General features: G+C 48.0%; 1 protein-coding gene across 2 annotated transcripts in view; it reads right to left on the bottom strand.

Annotated features, from left to right (window-relative positions):
• Positions 1 to 22,405, bottom strand: part of PTPN11 (protein tyrosine phosphatase non-receptor type 11) — a 79,850-nt gene that overhangs the window by 15,919 nt on the left and 41,526 nt on the right. The window contains exons 7-13 of one of the 2 annotated variants that reach the window (XM_047827785.1): positions 14,850 to 14,946; positions 11,705 to 11,784; positions 11,423 to 11,581; positions 6,786 to 6,917; positions 2,593 to 2,759; positions 1,067 to 1,134; positions 424 to 575 (exon numbers count right to left, since the gene is read on the bottom strand). In XM_047827785.1, coding sequence (XP_047683741.1) covers positions 424 to 575; positions 1,067 to 1,134; positions 2,593 to 2,759; positions 6,786 to 6,917; positions 11,423 to 11,581; positions 11,705 to 11,784; positions 14,850 to 14,946 — 855 coding nt within the window. The remainder of the gene's footprint in view (positions 1 to 423; positions 576 to 1,066; positions 1,135 to 2,592; positions 2,760 to 6,785; positions 6,918 to 11,422; positions 11,582 to 11,704; positions 11,785 to 14,849; positions 14,947 to 22,405) is intronic. The other variant, XM_047827786.1, reaches the window with a different exon arrangement.

Below are 22,405 nucleotides of genomic sequence, written 5' to 3'. Positions count from 1 at the left end.
TCAAACTGCTGTGTGCAAATGAAGAGTGAAGCATTTCGTTTAAAAGATGGGATCAGGGTAAAGACGGCCCGGATCAAAACTGGAACAGGCTGGAGACGTCGAGGCCTTCGGTTCCAAACCCGCCATGTGAAAGTCCTGGGATTTGCCTGGGAAAGTCCTAACCTTTCCACGTGGCCGCTGCCCAGTCAGCCAGGCCAGGACGATGGCAGGGCGCCCATCCCCACGGTACCCTGTCCTGAGAAGTCAGAGCTGTGAAGCAGGGAATGGTTTGAGAGAGGCCCTTCCTGGCTGGGAACAAGGTTCCCATTCCCAAACAGTGACAGTTGGCTCTCAGGGGCCCATCCCGCTCAAAAGGAGAGCGTAGGAGACCTGCCCAGAGGAAGAAGACGGAAATCTGCCCGCCAGGCCCTCTGGGTCGCATACCTGCTCTTCTTCAATCCTGCGCTGTAGTGTTTCAATGTAATGCTGAACGGCCATGTAGATGAAGCGGTACTGAGCTTCCGTCTGGACCATCCCTGACCTCTGAGACCGCACCATCTGAATGGTCTTGGGAACATCGATGTCGCAGTCGACACCTGCAAAGCAAACACCGTGAAGCACCGGGACAAACTGCAGGGCCCGGATGAAGACGCACAACTTTTGGCAGACGCAGAGATAAAGCAAATGTTCCAACTGGACGTGTTCCGAGGGCTACACTGGCCTTCTGGGCGATACAAATGATCCCAGATTAGCTGAGAAGGTGTTGGAGGTCAGGAACCCCCCACTTTCCAAACGGCACCACCCCCACAACATCCGCCAGGACGAGGGGCGTGGGCAAAGACCACCGCTGCATATTCAGCTAAAGACCACAGCACTGGGACCCACAGCTCCAAGGCTCCGTTTTATGTCGAGAGTCAAACAGAATCACGTTTGTTCCCTCGCAAACACACTGGAAGTCAAAGTCCTCAGCCTAGATTTTGTGAAAATGTTTTAACATTCGGATTCCCCCCTAGGCTATTTTCACCAGCATTTTCCTTCCATAAACTAAAAACAGGAACTATAGCTTCTTGCCCTCCAGATGACCTACCTTTCTCTCTGATGATGTCAATAAGGATATCAATCACAATGAACGTCCCTGTCCGGCCAATTCCAGCACTGTGGGTAGAAGGACAAAGCAATGACAATGGAGTCATTCATGGGGGTTTCAGACTCAAAACCAAGCTAGTAATATTAACAGAAACGATGTCTGCTCTTGGGAGTATTTATAAGATTGTCTATTTGTATTTGAGAATAGATTAGCTAAGAGGGCTTGGGAATTAGTCCAACCCATACTTGGAGCCCAGCTTCTCCTGTACAACGTGCCTGAGGCAAGTCCCATACACTCTGGACCCTCAGTTTCCTCATCTGTGAAATGGGGATGATAGTATATGCCTTACAGGCTTGTTATGTGCATCAAACATTAGTAATGTATGCAAAACACAAAGCACAGAGGCCAGCACACAGCAAGTGCTCAATAAACAGTAGCTTTTTGTGTTTTAATTTTTTACTATTTCTTTGTTTTTGAGAGAGAGAGAGAGAGAGAGAGAGAGAGACAGAGCGTGAGCAGGGAAGGGGGCAAAAAGAGAGACAGAGACACAGAATCTGAAGCAGGCTCCAGGCTCTGAGCTGTCAACAGACAGCCCGACGCTTGGCTCGAACTCACAAACCATGAGATCATGACCTGAGCCGAAGTTGGACGCTTAACCGACTGAGCCGCCCAGGCGCCCCACCAGCTTTTTAAAAAGGGAATTAAGTTTTACATGCAGCTACTTGTCCAACACATGGATGAGATCTGGGAAACTAAACTTGCCCCAGCAAAACCATGAAGCCCAGATGTGGGCACTAGAGGCTGTCAACTGTGGCGAGAGGCCATGGGCGTGGCCTTCGGAGGCCTGTGTGGGGAGTGGTCCAAAACCTTGAAAGTAAACAAGTATATTATCGGGAAAACATGCACCTTATTTCTGTGGCAGAAGAGAATACAGCCATAATTAAAGTGATGAATCCTAAGTCACTATATTAAAAAAGGAAACTGGGGGCACCTGGCTGGCTCAGTCGGTTGGGCATCTGATTCTTGATTTCGGCTCAGGTCATGATCTCATGGTTTGTGGGTTCGAGCCCCATGCCATGGCTGTCAGCACAGAGCCTGCTTGGGATTCTCTCTCTCTCTCTCTCTCTCTCTCTCTCTCTCTCTCTCTCTGTCTCTCCCTCTCCCTCTCCCCTGTGCATACTCTCTGTCTCTCTCTCTCAAAATAAACATTAAAAAATATTTTTAATAAATAGAAATAAATAAAATGGAAAAACAAGCAAACATTACGAGACTACATAAGGGCTCCCTGAGAATAAGGATGATGCTCCCCCCTCTGCCCTGCTACCACCAATTCCTGGCAGTCCCACAGGACCTAGGAGAAATTCACTCTCGGGGCAAAGTGTCCCTCAGTGCAGTTTATGCATGCCTCGAACAGAGATTAAATTTTTCTCACAGGTAAAGAGCTGGGGGTCGGTAGGTAAAAACAAGCCCTGGGCATTAAGAGACAGGCCAGGCTGCAGCCTGGAGAGGTGGCAGGGGCCAGTCACCTGCAGTGAACTACCACAGGCCCCGCGTCCATAATGCTCTCTTGCTTATGGTGGACCTCCTCCAGGAAGTCCAGCACGCCCCCGGGGTCACTGGGCACTCCGTGGTCCGGCCAGGTCCGAAAGTGGTATTGCCACACGGTTCTCTCTGTATTCCCCTGGAGTAGAGCCAAGAAAAACCAGAAAAGAATTAAATAAATCAAGGGGTTGAGGAATCGCCCCGTCCTGATCTTTCCCAGAGCCAATGTGAGCCAACTGCTCCATTTAAAGGTCATCTTTGCAAGTTTCCCAGATCATTCCTCCTTTTGGATCTGGCTGAGCAGCCCTGGAGGCAAGTCTCTGCTTCTGACACAAACCAAAATGTCCAGTATAGCAACGCGTTCCTCAGGAAGCTACAACCTGCATCACCTCTCTGAATCCTCAGCGGCAGGCAATGCCTCCTTCCCTCCTCCTCCACGCGTAGCTCAACTCCAGAGGCAACTGAGGCCCCTGGGTCCTGGGGCTCTCTTCCCAGCAGATGAGAGAACAGCTATCCCCTCAAGACACATTTGCCTCTTTCTCTTTTTATACCCAGCCCTCCTTCCCTCCCCCCAAACGTCCACTTTTATTATAGTATCACGGTATTTTAAGTTTCTGTGTAGTGCAAAGTAGGTAAAAAGACAGGCTTTGCAATCAGAAGGCTGGGTTTTAGGCCCAAATCCCAGCATTCATTATCACTGTGGTCTCCAGACACGTCTAAGCATCAATTTCTTCACTTGCAAATGGGAATAATAAGCTCTCTCACAATAACTACCGTGAGGATTAAACAAGACCGATAAACACACAGCCACTACTTGGCAGCAGCAAAGGACTCAGCCACTGATGCTCGTCTAAGGAGAGGGGCCGTTAATAAAGGTCAAGACTACAGACGACCGGCTGCCTGGGGGGCTCAGTTGGTTAAGCGTCCGACTCTTGATTTCAGCTCAGGTCACGATCTTACGATTCGGGAACCCAAGCCCCGCATCGGGCTCTGCACCAGAGCCTGCTTGAGATTCTCGCTCTTCCTCTCCCCCTCTCTCAAAACAAATAAACATTAAAAAAAAAAGAGTACAGAAGACCAAAAGTACCGCGTTCCGGATCTACCCAGATGAGGCCATTGTAGCAGCTCTGTTCACTGCCACATGTTCACGCTACGGATCTGAAGGCAACCCAAGCTACTGACATTTTAAAGGAGATTTTAAAGGAGAGAATAACTAAGCCAGGGTCCACCACCAGTGACTTTCAAGACATCCAAGGAATAGGAACCAGAACTAAGAGCTTTTCTTGAAGTACGTGCATTTCATTTACCGATGCCACGATAAAAATTTTTCTTAATGTTACCAGTTGCTAAAGCTCAGGGGCCACATGGGTCACAGAACAGTCAGGGAATGAGACCCAGCTGCCCTGCACATCCATGTTCCTCCTTGGTAACCTCTGTCCCAAGAGATCTCCGCCAGGCAGTTAGGAGTTTAAATGAGATCGTGTCATAGCACTTTAAAGAAAAAATATAACGTGTTATATAAAAAGCAGGTAACACGTGACCAGCAATTCTGGAGAAATAGTCTGTCCCGTGTCAGCACCTGAATCCACGAGTATAAAACACAAACCCAAATGCCAAACTTTCCTGTACCTGTTGTTCAAAAATCTCTGTTAACAAGAATATGGATGGTTTATTACTAAAACTGAAGAAAAATCCACCTGCTACTCAGAAACGCCTGATAACAGAAAGATGGGCGGTTAGCTCTAAAACTGAACACACCTACGTGGAATCTCTGGCTAGCGTCCCCTAAATCTCTTTCATTTCTGTTGCTTCTGCTGTGCTTTTCCAGCTTCTCTCTCCATCTCTGCAGCGGAGTAAACCTCCCCCCACCCCACCATCAGCAGAACCACACCCCCACTGACATCAGAAGTTCTAGCAACTGGCCGGGCTTCCAGTTCGCTTTGGTCCCCTGACCACCTCGTGGAACTCAGCAGACTGCCGGGCCCTCGTCTGCTCTCCACCCGCCTCCCCCTGCCCCCTCGTTGGGCTTGGGCGCCACATACTATGCTGACAATCCCCTCCACTGCATCCCTCCCCTCCCTCCACCCTCACTCCATCCACTCCATCCCCGGGAAAAGCCCCAAGCCTGGGCAAAACCAACCACCCACCTTCTCTGTTTTGTACCTAAGGAACAGGGATTGGTGTCACTAAGTGTTCACGTTCGCCACCTCAACAGGGCGCTCAGCACTGCCCGAAATCGTGCTGGATTCCCCTCATCTCTGCTATTACTACATTACCAGTCAATACTTTTTCCACCTTCCCACACAGCTCGTCTCTGATTCCCAGCTGATGGCCTGGCCTCACAGAGAACAGAGAGAAAATCCATTTCAGCCCCTCTACCCGCATCTGTGGCCACCTTCTCCTCTTCCCGTTCTGCTGTCACAGAAGGACGAACCCTCCACCCACCACGATGCTCTGGGTCCCACCTCTCTCCTCGCCCAAACTCCGTTCCTGCCTCCCTGCCATCTTCGCTTTGACGTCTCAAAGGCATCTCACAATTTGCGTGTCCAGAAGGCTGCCGACCCTCTCATCCCCCCTCAAATCCACGGCCACCAACCCCACGCTCTCGCTAGAAAACTGGCGGTCATCCTTAGCGCCGGCCTCGACCCTTGTCCACGCTGTCGCCAAACCCCTTCTACTCAGTTACCTCCAGGAGGTCCCCTTCTGTCCACCGTGCCACCTTTCACCTGGACGATTCAAGCCCTGCCATCCTGCACACCTTCTGCCAGCGTTTCTGGCCTCGTCACAGCACCACCGCCCGCTGCGTTTGGTTCCTCCTCCTCCTCCTCCTCCTCCTCCTCCAACTGCCCAACTGTGCCCCACGTCCTGCAGGCGCCACCTCAAGGCACCCGTCATGTCCGTCACTCCTCTTCCACGTTTGTCCTGGCATATTACATGCTATTCATTTCCAAAGGCGGGAATAAGAAGCAAAACAAGAAAGACCAACTGCCAGAGTCCCTGGGATCTGACCTAGAGGGGAGGCCGTCAGACCCGGACCACCGCAGCGGCCTCCTAACAGGCGTGCTGGCCACTCGGGCCACCCGGCCTGGCCTCCCCACCCGAGGCTGTCAGACACCTTCCCGGCACGCGGCTCTGTGTGTGCGTTCGCTTGGTGCGATCACCGTCATGGGCTCCGGGGCTAACCACCGCATGGGGTTCGCATTTCTTAACATGAGGGTTAAGACTTCCCAACTTGGTCCCGGCCTCTCTCCAGTCTATCCCCTCCATCCCTCACTTGCCTTCACTCCCCGTAAATCCCGTGCCCCTTCCATCTGCACTGCAGTGCCAGGGCTCACGGGGATACCTCCCTCTGGGAGCCCTCTTTCCACCGTCTTCTCCGGTGGAAACCTCACTCAGGAGGCCCCGCCTCTTCTGAGACAGTCTCCCTGACGCCCCGGCTAGAAGGACGCTCAGCCTCTGCAATTCCATGCACTTCGGATTTGTTACAGCCCGCGTCCGCTCTGCAGCGCGGCTATCTGTTCCTGTGGCTTCTCACGGCTACGCGATTTTAATTCCTTGAGGACAAAGGCTTCGAATGAAGCCTCTGTGTCCCCAAAAGGCCTTAGGAAGTAAGTCCCCTCTCATCATGAAATTAAAATGAATCCAAATCCAACACCGTTTTGTAAAGTTAGTCACTTCAGCAACAAACTTAAACCACGTGCGGTTAAGATCTGATGCCGTGGAATCTGATCACTGAACAGGCCTCAGGGGCTTTACACCTGCTGCTCCCACACCTGGAACACTCCTCTCCAGACGCTCTAGGTGCCTGGCTCCCCCACCTTCAGCTCAAGTGACACAGCCTCAGAGAGGTTACTCTGATACAGCAATCTCCCTGATTACTCCATTTCTGGTACCCAGTCACTTCTACCGAAACGTCCTGGAGCCCTTGTAGACTGAGCACAATCGGAAAGCTTAGTTGGTTGTTTATTTTTTAACCTTCCGTCTCCTTAGGCTCTGAGGGCAGGAACTGCACCCGTCTTGTTGCCACTGTACCAGTATGCATCTGGTACACAGAAAGCACCCGACCAGTGAGCGAACGAGAGCATGGATACATGCAAACGTGGGTAACCCCATGACCCCGGATTGGTGCACACCATAACCAGCTACCAAAGTCTCTAAAATACGACAATATACTTACTTGTCCAACCTTCGAAAGTTTAAGTTCTCTTAACGTATAGTCATGAGCGGCGCTTTCTTTGACGTTCCTAACACGCATGACCCCATATTCTTTTAGAGCACACTCGTCAGGCCAGTATTTGACACATTTACTCTGGAAGGGATCAGAAAAAAGAGTCAATCTCTGTGAACTCTGAAATGAAAAGCCCAAACCAGCGGAAAATAAATGTTCGAGTCCTGCTTAATAACCAAGCTAAAGAAAATGCCCTGTCTGGCATCTGTTAGAGTTTCAAAGAAAGGGAAAAACAAGTTCAAGTAAGAAAAAGCAGGTGCTTGGAAAGCCGGGGAGCAAGGGGGAAGAGAAGTCAGCCTTTGCAGAGTCGTCTGATCTAAGATGCATGTGAAAAGAGGGTCGAGGATCGTTTATTTACCTCTAAGGAACCAAAGATGCAGAGTGAGGGCCTAGCCAGTTTGAGGGTTCTGCCTAGCCACCGCTAAATTCTGGATTCCAGGGATCTGCCTGTCACTCCACAGGGGAGCCAAGCAATCACTCTAGAAATGGATGGGCTGCCCAAAGAGCCACACTGTCTGATTCGCTTCCGTACCCGCGTAGGAGGACTCCGTGCCTTATCTAACCCAAGTGTGAACAGCTCCAGCACCGAAAGGCAGCGATGCGGTTTTGAACCAGCTGCTTTTTCTATATCCAGATCCATCTGATACCTACTACACACGTCACCTTCGCTTAACTGGGTGCCTGGGAACGCCAAGCCCGTAATAGCTGCTGGCTTCAGAGCAGACAAACCGAAAAATATGGCACCAAGTAAATCATTCTTGTTGCCAAAGAGGAAGATATGTAGCTCAATGAGAGATGAGTCTGTATGTATTTGGTGATGTGTCCTGGGCAGAGGATGTTTTTGCGTTTTGGTTTTTTCTGGGAGTGGACTTTCCACAACCACCAAGATACCTATTGAAAAACCAAGAGACATCAGCCGGAGAAATTTAGCTATCATGCTAGGAAGACAAAGAAATTCGGTTATAAAACTATGAATAAGAGAGCAGCTGCAGGCATCCCCAAAGTCAGTGATTAATTGAAAGCGGGGGGGGGGGGGGGGCATGGCAGAAGGAAGTTGACCAGAAGTATTAACAGACGGTGCAACTTTTTTTGTCTGGCAATGGCTTACATGGTCTTTTATTATTATTCCGAATTCAGCTTTCTCTTCAGTATTCTGTAGATCCAATACCTCTTTGACAGACTTGATACAATTTTTATTATCCCCAAATAAGCACTTTTAATATTAATGGTACTCAGTGCTGTTGCTGGCCAATCAATTCTGTGACTGTTGGCTGCTCAAGAGACTCAACAGAGAACAAAAAATTAAATCATAACTCTGGAAACATTTCAGCTGACTTTGAATTATCAGCAGACTACCGCGGCCCTCCTCCTAGATTTCCAAACTCTGACACAGACTTTGGCAGCCAAATCCTACAATGTGAGAGCTAATGCTTCAGTTTTTAAACTAAAGCCCAGGAATCAAAAGGAATTCAGAGTCTGGGTTTTCTCCTGTGCAATGGTGGGAGGGTGGGAGGGACCTGAGAGAGCAGGTTGTCAGAACCACCTGTGGAGAGAATATGTCCATTATCCTCTCCATCTGGGACTAAAAAGCATATTCGGGAAGCAGGTGCAGACGTGGGGGCGGAGGTGAGGAGAGGGGCAGAGTGATTTAGCCCAGTGTCTGTCTATTCTAGGAGTTTCCGGCAGCTCTTCTTGAAAGGGACGAAAACTAATTCCTCTGAAGTGACACAAGAACCCTTTCTTCATGCCTCCTGGTCCCCTGAGAAGAGGTAGCCTCCTATGAAGCGGACTAAAGGCAGGACAGAGGGCTCAGTTTTCCATTCTATATGTAGGGCAGGTAACAGTCACCTGAAGCAGAAACTAGGAAGACGTTTTACCCTGTCCATTAATTCAAGAACATCTCATGTTACTGCACATAGCTGCTGGAGGAAGCCTTTGTTTCACAGGGACCAGATCTAGCCTCAAAGGTTTTCAGAAGTGCTGAAACTAGTTAGCACAATGATGAAAATCTTACAAAATCACACTGCCCTTCAAAACTGATAGGAAAATTACATTAGAGCACTAAGATCCAAATCACCCATCTGTCTTAGGTTTAACTTGCAGATGACTGCTATATTCCATGAAAATTTTATGCAAACCATTTAAAGTGTAACTACAAAAGAACTTTGACTAGAACACAAAAACACAGAACTTTTCCAACTTAAAAACCCACATGGATGGGCTCACTTCGGGATAACGCACAGAGCTGTTACTCAGTGAGATCTGTCTGCTTCTCTGTAGGTGTGGGATGTTATAATTTTTAAAAACCGGAAAGGTCACAAAGAGTGTAGGGAGAGGAGTACTTGGCATAGACAGCTGGGGAGGGGGGTGTACATGGGGACAACCACTCTGGGGGCAGTTTGGCAGAAGTTATTAGAATTTACAACATGCATACCCTCTGACCTAACATTTCCTTTTCTTGACATCTACCCTAGAGAAACATCTGCCACACGCGCACATACACAAGCAAGAATAAGATTATTCACTTCAGCACTGCTTGTTAAGAGCAAAAACTGAGACACTTAAATGCTCAACACATAATGGTGAAATAAATTACGGTATATCCTTACCATGGAAAATCATGCAATTACTAAAAAGAAAGAGGCCAATATGTACTAACAGTAGATATTCAACCATTCGCTTCGGTGGGGCCCAAAATGCACAACAAAATTCATGTATGACAATACTTTTACATACGGTATTTTTCAGAAATTAGTACTATAGACTTCATTAGGCACCTACAGGTACATAAATACACGCATATACGTAAATGTTGGTATGTTATGTCTATAGTAATGCCTCCCATACACGTATGTATGTAAATGCCAAGAAGACAGCATGGAAGAATACACATTGCACCGGTCACAGGGATTTCAAATGGGTGGCCAAGGGATGGTGACAAAGGCAACTTTAACCATAACGATAATGTGTTTGGATATTTACATAAATATATGCTTGAATAATTCTAAATAATTCACAGAATTTTTTAATGTTTATTTATTTTGAGAGAGAGACAGACAGACAGACAGAGTACGAGTGGAGGAGGGACAGAGAGAGGAAGACACAGAATCCGAAGCAGGCTCTAGGCTCTGAGCTGTCAGCACAGAGACCGACGCAGGGCTCGAACTCACAAACCACGAGACCATGACCTGAGCTACAAAGTTGGACACTTAACCAAATGAGTCACCCAGGCACCCCTTCAAATAATTTTTAGATGTCTACAAGTCATGATAAGTATGATTTATATGACCAGTGAAATCACTACTTGTTAGTACTCCAATCCTTTGAAGGTACTAGATGGGGCTTTTCACATTCCCTTCTGGACTTCTGCTCCTGGATACAATAAAGTAACAGGGATTGGATTTCCCCTTCCACCTCAGACAACTAAAAAACAGGAAAAATGAAAAGACATATATAATAGAATTAGTAAGAAGGACATTAAAACAGTTATTACAAATATACTCCATATGTCCAAAAGGTGTAAGTTAAAAAGAGAGACATAGACGGCATTAAAAACGAAAACAGGGGCACCTAGGTGGCTCAGTCAGCTAAGCGTCCGACTTTGGCTTAGGTCATGATCTCACAGCTCATCAGTTCAAGCCCCACGTCGGGCTCTGTGGGCCCGTCCACAGAGCTGGACGGGCCACGTCCAGCTCAGAGCCTGGAACCTGCTTCAGATCCTGTGTCTCCCTCTCTCTCTCTGCCCCTTCCTTGCTCGCACTGTCTCTCTCTCTCTTTCTCAAAATAAATAAACATTAAATCAAAAACAATCTTGAAACGAAAACAAAAACAAATGGGTGGTGGGCACTAAGGAGAGTACTTGTTAGGACGAGAGCACTGGGTGTTATACGTAAGTGATGAATCACTAAATCCTACTCCTGAAATCATTATTAAACTATATGTTAACTAACTTGGATTCAAATGAAATTTAAAAATTAAAATAATAATAATAATAAGAGATTTTTACATATAAAAAGAACCCAAAACAATAAAACTTACAGAGATGAAAAAGATAATACCTGATGAAAGATGAAAGATGAAAAGATAACACACTGAATAGTCCTAACAGCAGATGATACACCACAGAAGGAAAAAAATCAACCTGAGGACATACAGCAAAACAAACTGTCCAAAATGAAACTGGGGGGGGGGGGGGGGGGGAGGGGGGGCAGGCAGGTTTCTTGAAACACCATCTGCCAGAAGTCATTCACCGTGTTTTGCAGGGGGTAGACAGCCGAGCAAAGTCTCCATGGGCCGCAGGATAACGTCAAGCAACCTAATATACGTGTAACTGGTGTCCCATGTTTGAAGAAATAAGAAACATTCCCAAATTTGAAGAAAACTATAAAGCCCATAGATCCAAGAAGCTCCATGAACCCCAAGAAGGAACATAAAGAAAACTACACCAAAGCCTGTTATAATCACATTTCTTCTACTCTCTTTCCTCCAGAGGGTCAGAGTAAGCCTAATTTGTTTATTCAATTGTTAACATGGTCAACCTGACATGTCTGATACTTCACAGTTCATCAGAAGAGCGTGAAGTGTACCTTTCCTCTCTCCACTTCTTTCGTCGTCATGACAATCACTCGTGAGTTTTCTTGAAACACCATCCGCCAGAAGTCATTCACCGTGTTTTGCAGGCAGCCTTGTGTGGCAATGTAACTCTTTTTGGGCTTTGAATTGTTGCATTTGGTTTCAAACTCAGGCTAGAAATTTAGGAAGAAATTCCTTTAATCACTGGAAAGTTGCTTTCAGGTCACAAGAAATACAAAACACAAAAGATGGCTAGCCATGCCTGGTCAGAAAACATGGCAGAAAGCAAAGATTACCATGATAATATTTGCATTGATGTAATCTGAAACAGGCTCATTGGGATCACCATCATGGAGGACAACTCTGGTATGATCGACTGGAAGAAAAAGAGACCACAGTCAAAAAGTGCTCATTCCTCTTCAGGACATGCCATTTCAAAATAGTTAATCCTCAACCTCGTCCAAGTTTTATTCACTTAATGATAAAACCACATAAAAAATTAAATCCTAAATGAGCACAACAATGAGCCAAACACCACACGATGCCTCATGATGCGGTCTTTAAGAAGAACAAAGCAGCAACAGCGATTCCTTGGTCTTGATTACGTGCTGTGGATATACAGGATATTACCACTGGGAGAAGCTAAAGGGTACGTGGGAGCCCTCCGTATATTTTTATAACTTCTTGTGTCTAAAAATATTTCAAAACAAAAAGTTTTTTTTAAAACCAAAGGAAGAGTAAGTATAGATAAATGACATGATGTCTGAGATTTGCTTAACATAATATGGGGGGAGAGGAGGAGCGGAGCAGAGTATAAATAAAACAGGACTAGGTATGAGTTGACAACGCTGGGAGCTGGGCAGCGGGTATGTGTGGTTCTTTATACTGTTCTGTCTACTTCTGAATATGTTTGAAACTTTCCATAATAAAATTGGTGGCTTTTTTTTTTTTTTTTAATGAAGCACACTGAACTACAACATCTAGCAGATAAGATTTTGATAGTGTCAGCTGACCAAATTCTGTACAAAAGTACATTATTGGGGGGCACCTGGGTGGCTCGGTCGGTTAATCGTCTGACTTCGGCTCAGGTCATGACCTCACGGTTCGTGGGTTCGAGCCCCGCTTCGGGCTCTGTGCTGACAGCTCAGAGTCCGGAGCCTGCTTCGGATTCTGTGTCTCCCTCTCTCCCTGCCCCTCCCCTGCTTGCACTCTGTCTCTCTCTCAAAAATAAAATGAAAAAATAAAAATAAAAATAAAAAAGTACCTTAGTGGTATAGAAATCTGAGCGCTCTACCTAAGCAGCTTATCTTATAATGGGAATTAGTGATATAGTTGTATGTCTTACACTCCCCATCTCTAAAGAAATAAGACGTTAATCAAGAGGAAGCATCTGACTGGGACCTTTAAGAGAGGAAAAGGCAACGACACTCTCTTCACATAACTGCAGATGATTGTTCCTGTTGCCTTTTCCTACATCCCTGCATCTCACTAATGAGTTCCATTAGGCCTCCTGAGCAGAAAGGAAAACTTAGACATAAACAGGATGAGGCTGCCCCAAGGTCATCAGGACCATGCTGTGGCTCAGACTGATTCTCTGCAAATTCCTATTGCCTTTTCTCACTATTATGAATGGCTGCATTTTCTCCCATCCTCATCTACACACATTTCAAATAACCGTTTGGATGTGATGGACATATGTATCATGTATGCGTCCATATGTACACAGAGAGAGCAAGACTGTCTCTCTCTCTCTCTCTCTCGCTCTCTCTCTCTCTCTCTCACACACACACACACACACACACACACACACACACACACACACACACGACAGATTTACGATACCTGACATAATGGCTTGGACCCAATGAGACATGAGAGCAATGCTCACCAAATTGGCTCATGCATCCCAATAAACTTTGTGAAGTTTCTGAACACCGAAATATATACACATGTATATACAAACATGCCCTATTTTTAAGTTTGGTAAATACATTATGCATGCACTGCCATCAATCTGTATGTCAGATTTAAATTTTTCTTTCTTTCTTTTTTTAGACACAGGATATAAATCAAGAGAAGTTCTAAATGTTCCTTCCCTTCACCCCAGTGGGCCGCCTTGCACAGCCCACTCTGGCGATCCCTCCAAGAGCGTGGCGCTCAGAGCAGAGACTGTGAGGGCTCCTGTGCCAGTTCTCCCGTTGGGATCTTGCTAAAATGGTCTAGAAAACCGGGAGAATAAGAACACCCGCTTTGTGCACATGTGGTGTAATTAAGTGACACAGGTGCAGAGTCCGGTACAGAGCAGCCCTCAGGACACGCGGGCTACAACAGCCGTTTAGTGCCATCTCTAGGGTCCTCGCCACAGGCCTCCATCCTTCCTCTCGTTCCCTGTGGCTCAACTTTGGCTCTACCAGGCAGTATCTGGGTAATTAAGTGCTTTACGAATCCCTTAGGGTCCTCTTCGGAGCAAAGTAGAATGCACCTGTATCTCCTGTAACTCGAGCTCCGAGGATCAGGGAGCAGAGCAGTTCGGGTCCTTGGGAGGAGGCTGCCTGTTCCCCAGAAGAGGGAACGGAGGCCCAGACAGAGGCGTGTCTTCCCAAGACGCACGGGCTGAGCAGCACAGTGCAAGGACACAAGTCTGGGACCTCTGAGGGTCATGGTGTGGCCTGCCCCTGGGAGATGGCAAGCCCTGAGATACTCACTTTTTTTTTTTTAATTAAACATTAAAAAAACATTTTTTTTAACGTTTATTCATTTTTGAGAGATGGAGAGAGACAGACCGTGAGTGGTGGAGGGGCAGAGAGAGAGGGAGACACAGGATCCAAAGCAGGCTCCAGGCTCTGAGCTGTCAGCACAGAGCCCGACGTGGGGCTCGAACCCATGAACCCTGAGATCATGACCTGAGCTGAAGTCAGATGCTTAACTGAGCCACCCAAGCGCTCCAATTTAATTTTTTTAAATGTTTATTTTTGAGAGAGAGACAGACCACAAGTGGCGGAGGGGCAGACAGAGAGGGAGACACAGAATCCCAAGCAGGCTCCGGGGTCTGAATTATCAGCACAGAGCCCAATGCAGGGCTTGAACTCACAATCCATGAGATCATGACCTGAGCCGAAGTTGGACAACTTAACCGACTGAGCCACCCAGGCTCCCCTGAGATTCTCATTCTTAGGCAGACAAAATTAATTAACAAAAGGAAATGACACATTCAAGACCGCCTGGTGGCCATTTTACCAAGCACGAGCATCACAGGAACTCAGTGAATGACATCATCCTTTCCCACCGCATTTGATGATTTTGGAAACTGCTCACAATCGAAAAAGCCTAAGGCCTCGGCTCTGCTAAGAAGACACGGAGCTCCTGGGAAAAGTTACAGGGACGCCGAGGAATCCAACTCTCCAAGAGTGACTATTACTAGACAGAATATTAAATACTTACAGGGTAGGATGTTTTTATATCTATTTTTGTTCTTATTTTCTTGTCTCTGACCCTCTTTTCTGCTGTAGAGAAGTTTGCATTCCTGTTGCTGTAGTGTCTGGAGAGGAAAAAAAGTAAATATTATTGCATGTCGAAAGCTTTAAAAAAAAAAAAAATCCTGGCTCAGCATTTCTGCTTTAGGAACGTTATCCTTGGAAATGTTCAGAGTTGCATACAACAGCTACAGAAATGCTCATCTTAACGCCGTGTCAACAATGTCAAGAACAATTTCCAAGAAGAAAGGACGGCCTGGACAGCACTACCATTAATTCACACAAACGGGTGCTCTGCGACCATTAAAAAAAAATGTTCTTGGGGCGCCTGGGTGGCTCAGACGGTTAAGGGTCCGACTTCAGCTCAGGTCATGATCTCACGGTTCATGGGTTCGAGCCCCATGTCGGCCTCTGTGGTTCGAGCCCCGTGTTGGCCTCTGTGCTGACAGCTCAGAGCCTGGAGCCTGCTTCAGATTCTGTGTCTCCCTCTCTCTCTGCCCCTCCCCTGCTCATGCTCGGTCTCTTTCAGTCTCTCAAAAATAAATAAATGTTAAAAAAAATTTTTTTTTTAAATGTTCTTGGAGAATTTTTAATGCCTTGAAAAGATGATCAGAGTAAACATTAAGTGAAAAGAAGGTCAAACTTCCAAAACAGTGTATTACGTAAGCCATATGTCTGCATTAGCCTATGTGTATGAGAAATGGCAAAAGAATATATACCAAAAAAGGAATGGGAGTGGTTTTTTTTCAGGGTACTAGAATTATGAAGCCTTTTCTTCATTTTTTTAAACTTTTTTTTTCTTTTTTTTTTTTTTTTGCCTAAAGTTTTTAGTGGATAAATATTAGGACAGAAACCTTTTAAATTTTTAACTTTTTAAAAAATGTTTATTTATTTTTGAGAGAGAGAGAGAGAGAGACTGAGCACAAGTGGTGGAGGAGCAGAGCGAGAGGGAGACACAGAATCCAAAGCAAGCTCTAGGCTCTGAGCTGTTAGCATAGAGCCCAATGCGGGGTTCGAACTCACAAGCTGTGAGATCATAACTTAAGCCAAAGTCAGATGCTCAACTGACTGAGCCACTCAGGCATGCCAGGAAAGAAACCTTTTATTATTTTTTTAATGTTTATTTATTTTTGAGAGACAGAGAGAGAGGACATGAGTTGGAGAGAGGCAGAGAGAGAGGGAGACAAAATGTGAAGCAGGCTCCAGGCTCTGAGCTCTCAGTACAGAGCCCGACACAGGGCTTGAACTCATGAGCTGTGAGATCATGACCCAAGCCTAGGTCAGACACTTAACCGACTGAGTCACGCGGGCACCCCTAAGAAACCTTTTAAAATAACAATTATTAGGAACGAAAGTTGGGGCGCCTGGCTGGCTCAATCACAAGAAGGTGTGACTCTTGATCTTGGGTTGTGGGTTCGAGCTTCACATTCGATGTAGAGATTACTGAAAAACATAAATAAACTTAAACAAAAAAGACTGAGAGCCAGTGAGCATTGGTGTAGAGCATATAAATAATGGCTGTGATCATGCTCTTGACTTTATGATCTGCTGCCTACTTTTACCATCGTTTAATTCAGAGCAAGCCACATACTACCTCTCAAATTCGGATACAGTAGAAGTGGTACCGGGTACCACTGGATCACGGGCATGCAAGCTTTGCTCCTCCTATCCCAGAAACCCTACGCCCTAGGCAGGCAGTGTGAGTCTGCTTGCGTCGACACAAACACCCACTCCCTACGTTTTCCCCAGCCAGGGAGTAAGGAAGGGAATGTCAGGCTCTTAGAGCAAGTGGTCAGGAGGGACTCCCCTTCAGGGAAAGGAGGTGGGGAACGCCATCTGAGAGAGCCACAGAGGGGCTAGCCCCAGCAGAAGAGGGGTTGTGGGGAAGCGAGAAGGACCAGCTGCAGAAACAGACGTGAAGGTGCACAAGCCAGGCAGAAGCATGTTCAAGGGGTTAAGGTTTTATTTTCAAAATTACAGAAAGTACCTCTTTGAAGGACCATTAGTTTCTAAAAAGTCTAATGTGTAAGCGGAATTCACAAATGGGCAAATCAAGGGGCACCTGGTGGGCTGAGCATCTGACTTCGGCTCAGGTCACGATCTTGCGGTTCATGAGTTCGAGCCCCACGTCGGGCTCTGTGCTGACAGCTCAGAGCCCGGAGCCTGCTTCAGATTCCGTGTCTCCCTCTGTCTCTTTGCCCCTCTCTCCCTCGTGCTCTCTCTCTCTCTCTCTCAAAAATAAATAAACATTTAAAAAAATGGCAAATCAAGAAAGTGGAAGGGACACTGAAAAAAGAGAAGAAAATATATGTGTGCTATACAGGTATATATAAATTCCAAAATGGTTAGCCCATCGAGGTTTCTATAAGGAGCAACAGTCAATATTGCATAGCACAGTGGCCCGCTAGATTTCCATTTCATTTATCTGAATTTCACAGACAGGTATCAAAGTCGAGATTTTAAATTGCTATTTGGCTCTCAGTTTGAAAATGCAATAATTGGCTCTGACACACAGCTCATAACAGAAGTCGGTCCCCGGCTGAAACCCAGGCAGGACTAAACTACAATGTACACAGACCTCGGATGATGAGACAGTCATTCCAATTCTTAAAAGGAGCTCGGATTAAGTAATTAAGGCCATTTGCCTTCTTCGAGCTGGCATTTCCTCTGAACTGTGAGCCAGTCTTACTGAGCAACACTGCTGTGTTAGGAGAAGAAGGTTCAGTCTTGATTTTCAGACATTAAGGTGAGGTTCAAAAAGAAGCCCAAACTCTACAAGCTGACTCAAGCACTTAAAAGCCAAACAAGTGAAGAGAAACAACATCAACAAAAGCTACAAGGTGGGGGTGGCTAGGAAATAATAAGCTGCTTGATTCAAAACAAACCTGACAGTGACGCGTTCAAGTGCTCACTTACGAAACATACCTCGCATGATGCTTTGCGGGCGGAGGCACAGGCCTGAGCTGTCTCTATAAAAGGCAAATTTCACCCAGACCCTCCCTTGCTCAGGCTCCAGTGTCTACCCCGGCCTGCAACCAAGTTCCAGCTTTTCAGAACTCACGCTCCTCCTCTTCTCTGCCCCTAACCTCAGCCAGTCTGTCTATGCCTCAGCTTCCTCGAGTGTAAGGTGGGGAAAACCCTAACTACCTACCCCACAGGGTCAGTGCAAGAGTTAAGGGAGATTACTACAAAAGGTGCAAAAACACGGCACATTGGTTGGACCATCTATGCAGGTCAGCCAGGGGCTCCCCCAACCCTGTATCAAGTTACCAATCGCCTCTTTCATGCGGATTTGGGGTCTGAACAGCACGCAGGCTGAGACAGGCCTCTGGGCCCCAGGGTCTTCCAGAACGGACAAGCTCCAGGGCGCCTGCGTCCCAGGCACAGTCGGTGCTAACTGGCAGCGGCTGGCAGTTGTCACAAATTAGTAATGACCAACTGTGTGTCTCTCCCCCCAGCTCCTTCCTTAGTGCCCATTAGCCCATTCTCATCTGCGCCTGGGGCCCAAGTTGTCTGAACACATTTCGTTTTCCACAGTGGAAGGCTGCCCTCCACCCAGAGTGAGGCTGAAAATAAAAAGAAGGGCGACTTTCCCTGCTCTGCCTGCAGAGGCTCCCCAACTGCACCCGAGACAATCAGCTGCCACCTGCTATGGGGTGCTTCCTCCCCAGCGCCAGGCTGATGGCCGGAAGAAGCAGAAGACTATCCAGCGAGCCGGCCCCTGCACGTCACAACCCTTCCATGGTTTATCTTCCACAACCTCCTCCCCAGCAGTCCCGGTGGCACACAAAAAAAGCTGCGAACGACCTGTCAGGCTAAATGTCACAGTGTCTCCAGCCCCATTCTCCACTGGGCAGTGGCAGGGATGCTAATGATAATGACAGGCAGAAGAAGGGACAATGTAAAGCAGGGATGCAAGATCCCATTTTCCCAAGTAACACCACAAAGAGTTTGGATCAAATGCCGAACCCTCAAAATGGGCCAGAGGTTAGTTACCATCGCCTGATTGCATGAGTCAAAACAGATCTAGAGCCAAAGGGATTGTATCAGATTTTAAGTCTTAAAAAGCACCAAGAAAAGCCAATTCCCTGATCCACAGTGCATATTTACAAGTGCCCAGGGCTGGTGCACCTGGCTGGCTCAGACAGTGGAACATGCAACTCTTGATCTCAGGGTTGTGAGTTCGAGCTCCACATGGAGTGTAGAGATGACTTAAAAATAAAATCTTAAAACAAAAAAACAAAACGAAGAAGAAGTGCCCAGGAGCATGACCAACTGTGGATGGGACAAGTGCTCACGTGCAGAACCATCCCCTGACATTTATGACCAGGGAACACTCCTGCTTCCCACCCCCGGGGCCCCTCCCAGCCTAAATGCCAGGGGCAGCGTCCCCAGTCACTATAATGACCGAATGGGACCCCCACAAGGCTTCAAAAGCCCTGATTGAAAGCCACTGGACCTGGTTCTTGGCCAGAATGTCAGGAATCCAAACAGAGGAGCAGGATCAAGGAGAGACAGACAGGCAGGAAACACACTGGCAGAACCACGCATCCCCAGGTACCACGACAATGACAAGGGCCCAGTGACCATTCTGCCTGCACTGTTCCGGGCAACGGGGACAAATCACAAAAGTAACACCAGCAACCATCAAGGCCAGACCAAACCACAATTACCTTGCCTTTAAAAACAGAACTACAAGGGCGTATATACTGCATGGGGTAAGGGAGGGGTGGGGATGGAGAAAAAAGACTGGCAAAACGTTTGCCAAGTGTCAAGGGTGCGGGTAGGGGAAGAGAAGGTCCATCGTACTATCTTCTCTACTTTGGGGTATTCAAAAGCTTCGATAACAGAAGAAGGTTTTTCATGAACAAAATAAAAGCTAGAAGTGTAAAAGCTCCTACTGGCTCTGCCCCCACCCCACTCTTGGCTGCAGCCTCCCGAAGGACAGAGAGGGAGCGGAGCAAGACTGCCAGGCAGGTGGGCTCCTGGCCCTGACGCCGTGAATGATTATTAGGGCAGCGGTAACCACCCGGGCAGGATCCGAAACCAGGCCTGCTACCCGGTCTGAATGACCCTCTGTGTTCCTCTGGCATCCGTCCTGTGTGCAGAGGATGCTGCAATTTCTCATCCCGTCCCCCCCCCCCGCTGCAAGCTCTGCAGTGTCACCAGGCGCCACGGGCGGGTGAAAGCCCCCCGCATCCTGATACCACGCCGCACAGCCTGTCGCCGTTTCTCTGCTGTGGGATTTGGGCAGCCTGTCCTGAACGAGTCCTCAGCACCACCCAGGCACGAAGGGGCAGCTGCAGACTCTCAGCGCCAGAGAAGGTCCCAACTGACGGATAAGCACTTACGAAGGTGACGGACAAAATCAACCCAAGACCTGGTTCCCCTCCCGGTGCCTGCTGTAAGCCCAGACGCCCCCGTCCTCCCAGAAGGTGGAGAGCAAGTAGGAAAATGAATTAAAAGGCATGGTGCCTCGGGGGAGAACAGGTTCTGACACACGAAACTGCAGCAAGCAGTACAAGACAAATCTATAATTAAGTGTGGAATTAATTATGTGGTGTGCAGTCTAGGGAGTGAGATCCATGAAAACTAACCGAAGCAGGTTTCTGGGAGGAGCTAAGGCCTGAAGCAGGTGAAGGATTTAGACAGGTCCAAGGAGGAAAGGAAGCCATCCCAGCAAGTTAGGGAAGGCAAGCAACGTGGCTAAGAGGCGAGAGTTCTTCAGGGTGAAGGAGACTGGTCGATGAGTCTAGAAGCCGTGTGCCAAGAAGTGGAGGCAAATGGGGTTAGATGCGGAGAGTCAGAAAAATGATGGCGGGCCTTGAAAACCAGGCAGAAGAATCTTCAACAGCTGAGTGACAAGGTTCTGACACACGAAGTTCACACCACAGCCAACCATCTGGCCCCTGGGGACAAGTTTCTCACTTCTTTTTGGGCTTTAGTTTCTTGGTCAAAATGAAAATGCTGTGTCTCACGCAGGAAACAGGGAGCCACTGATGGTTTCTGAGCAGAAGAGAGACAGGAGAAATGCTGAGTGCAGGTTCACCTGAAGGGTAAACGGAGGGTGAGAGGCAGAGGGGAAAAGAACAGTTCGTGTCTCTTGGGGTGACGAGAGCCTGTACCTCTGGTGTCAGACGAAACTCCTGTCTCCACGAATGCCTCCCTGGGCAGCCCTGAGCAGGTGGCCCGACTTCTCAGCATGCCCGCGGGTTACTCCACCTACCCCACAGGCCTGGGGATGCAATGGGATGACTTCCCTAGCCCCAAATGCGGCACCAAGTAGACAACAGACGCGTTTCCCTCCGCCCTCTAAGAGCAGAAAGACATTAGGAAAGAAGAATCAACAGCACTTGGTGAATGGCAGGGTATGGCAGAAACGGGACAAAGAGGAATTGAGAGAGGCTCTGAGGATTCCAGCCCACGGCGCCCAAGGATAAACAGCATGAGTGCCAGACACGGGGCAGTAAAGGGGGCGGGAGGGGGTATTTGGTTTAAAGGGGAAAATAATAGGCTCCTGTCTCGAATGCTCAAATTTGAAGAGACAGAACTGTGAAGAAATACGGAAGGCGTCATTTCAAAGGCAAAACCAGAGCTCAGAAGCAAGATAAACGTAGGGGGAACCAGGATAGGATAAGAATGGACGTGCTCCCCAACGAAGAGCGAACCTCAAGCAAGACGAGCGGAGGGCCCCGGCCACGTTGTGGAGAACCGCTGGAGTTAGCCAGTCGGAAGAGGAAAAGGCAGCGGCCAGCAAGAGGCACAGGAAGAGGAAGAAGGAATAAACCAGGCGTGTGCCGCTGCAGGCCAGAGAAACCAAGGAAAGAACACCGTGGGAATGAGGAGCTGGACGGTGGTCTCAAAGGCAGCACACGGAAGAAAGAGGCTAGAGCAAAGACTACTCGCGTCACAGTAAGAAAGCCACTGCGGCCTTCCGCCTGTTGGCTCAGTGATGGCGGAAGCAGTCACGGTCGGAGGTTAAAGGAGGCAGGAGCTCAGAAGAAATGGCCACAGCGCAGGCCCACCTGGTGAAGAAGACAGGAGACGACGGCAGACGCAGGGAGAAGCAAGGGTGGTTGGGGGCCAAAGGGAAAGGTGACACAGAGACGCAAAAGTGCCCGAGAGCACCTTCGGCTCTTACTCTCTGTAAAGACGTCAAGCGGCTCTGGCAAACTGAAATGACTCTAAAAAGGAAAACCTGACACTGGAGGGGCAAAGAACAGAACAGAGAGAGACGCTGGAAGAGAAGCGGTCCAAAGGAAACAAAGGAACTTCTCCAGGGCGGAACGTTTCGCTTGCCGAATGAAACCTCCAACCGCTGCAAAGCTCTGCCCACGGGAAGGCAGCAGCTCTTCTATTCAAGCAACTGGGAGCTTTGGGACCTACGTGGAAAATCCCGGCGGCGGCGGGGGCCTGCGGCCTGGAGCACTTGCAGCCCAAGGCTGGAGCCCTACTCGGGGGCTGTGGTGAAGCGTGGTGGGGCTTGGCCACCAAGGGAAAGAGTTCTGCTAGAGATCGCCAGCA

Source organism: Prionailurus viverrinus, chromosome D3 (assembly GCF_022837055.1).
Source record: "Prionailurus viverrinus isolate Anna chromosome D3, UM_Priviv_1.0, whole genome shotgun sequence".
NCBI lineage: Eukaryota > Metazoa > Chordata > Mammalia > Carnivora > Felidae > Prionailurus > Prionailurus viverrinus.
This window is presented reverse-complemented; position numbering and strand designations above follow the sequence as displayed.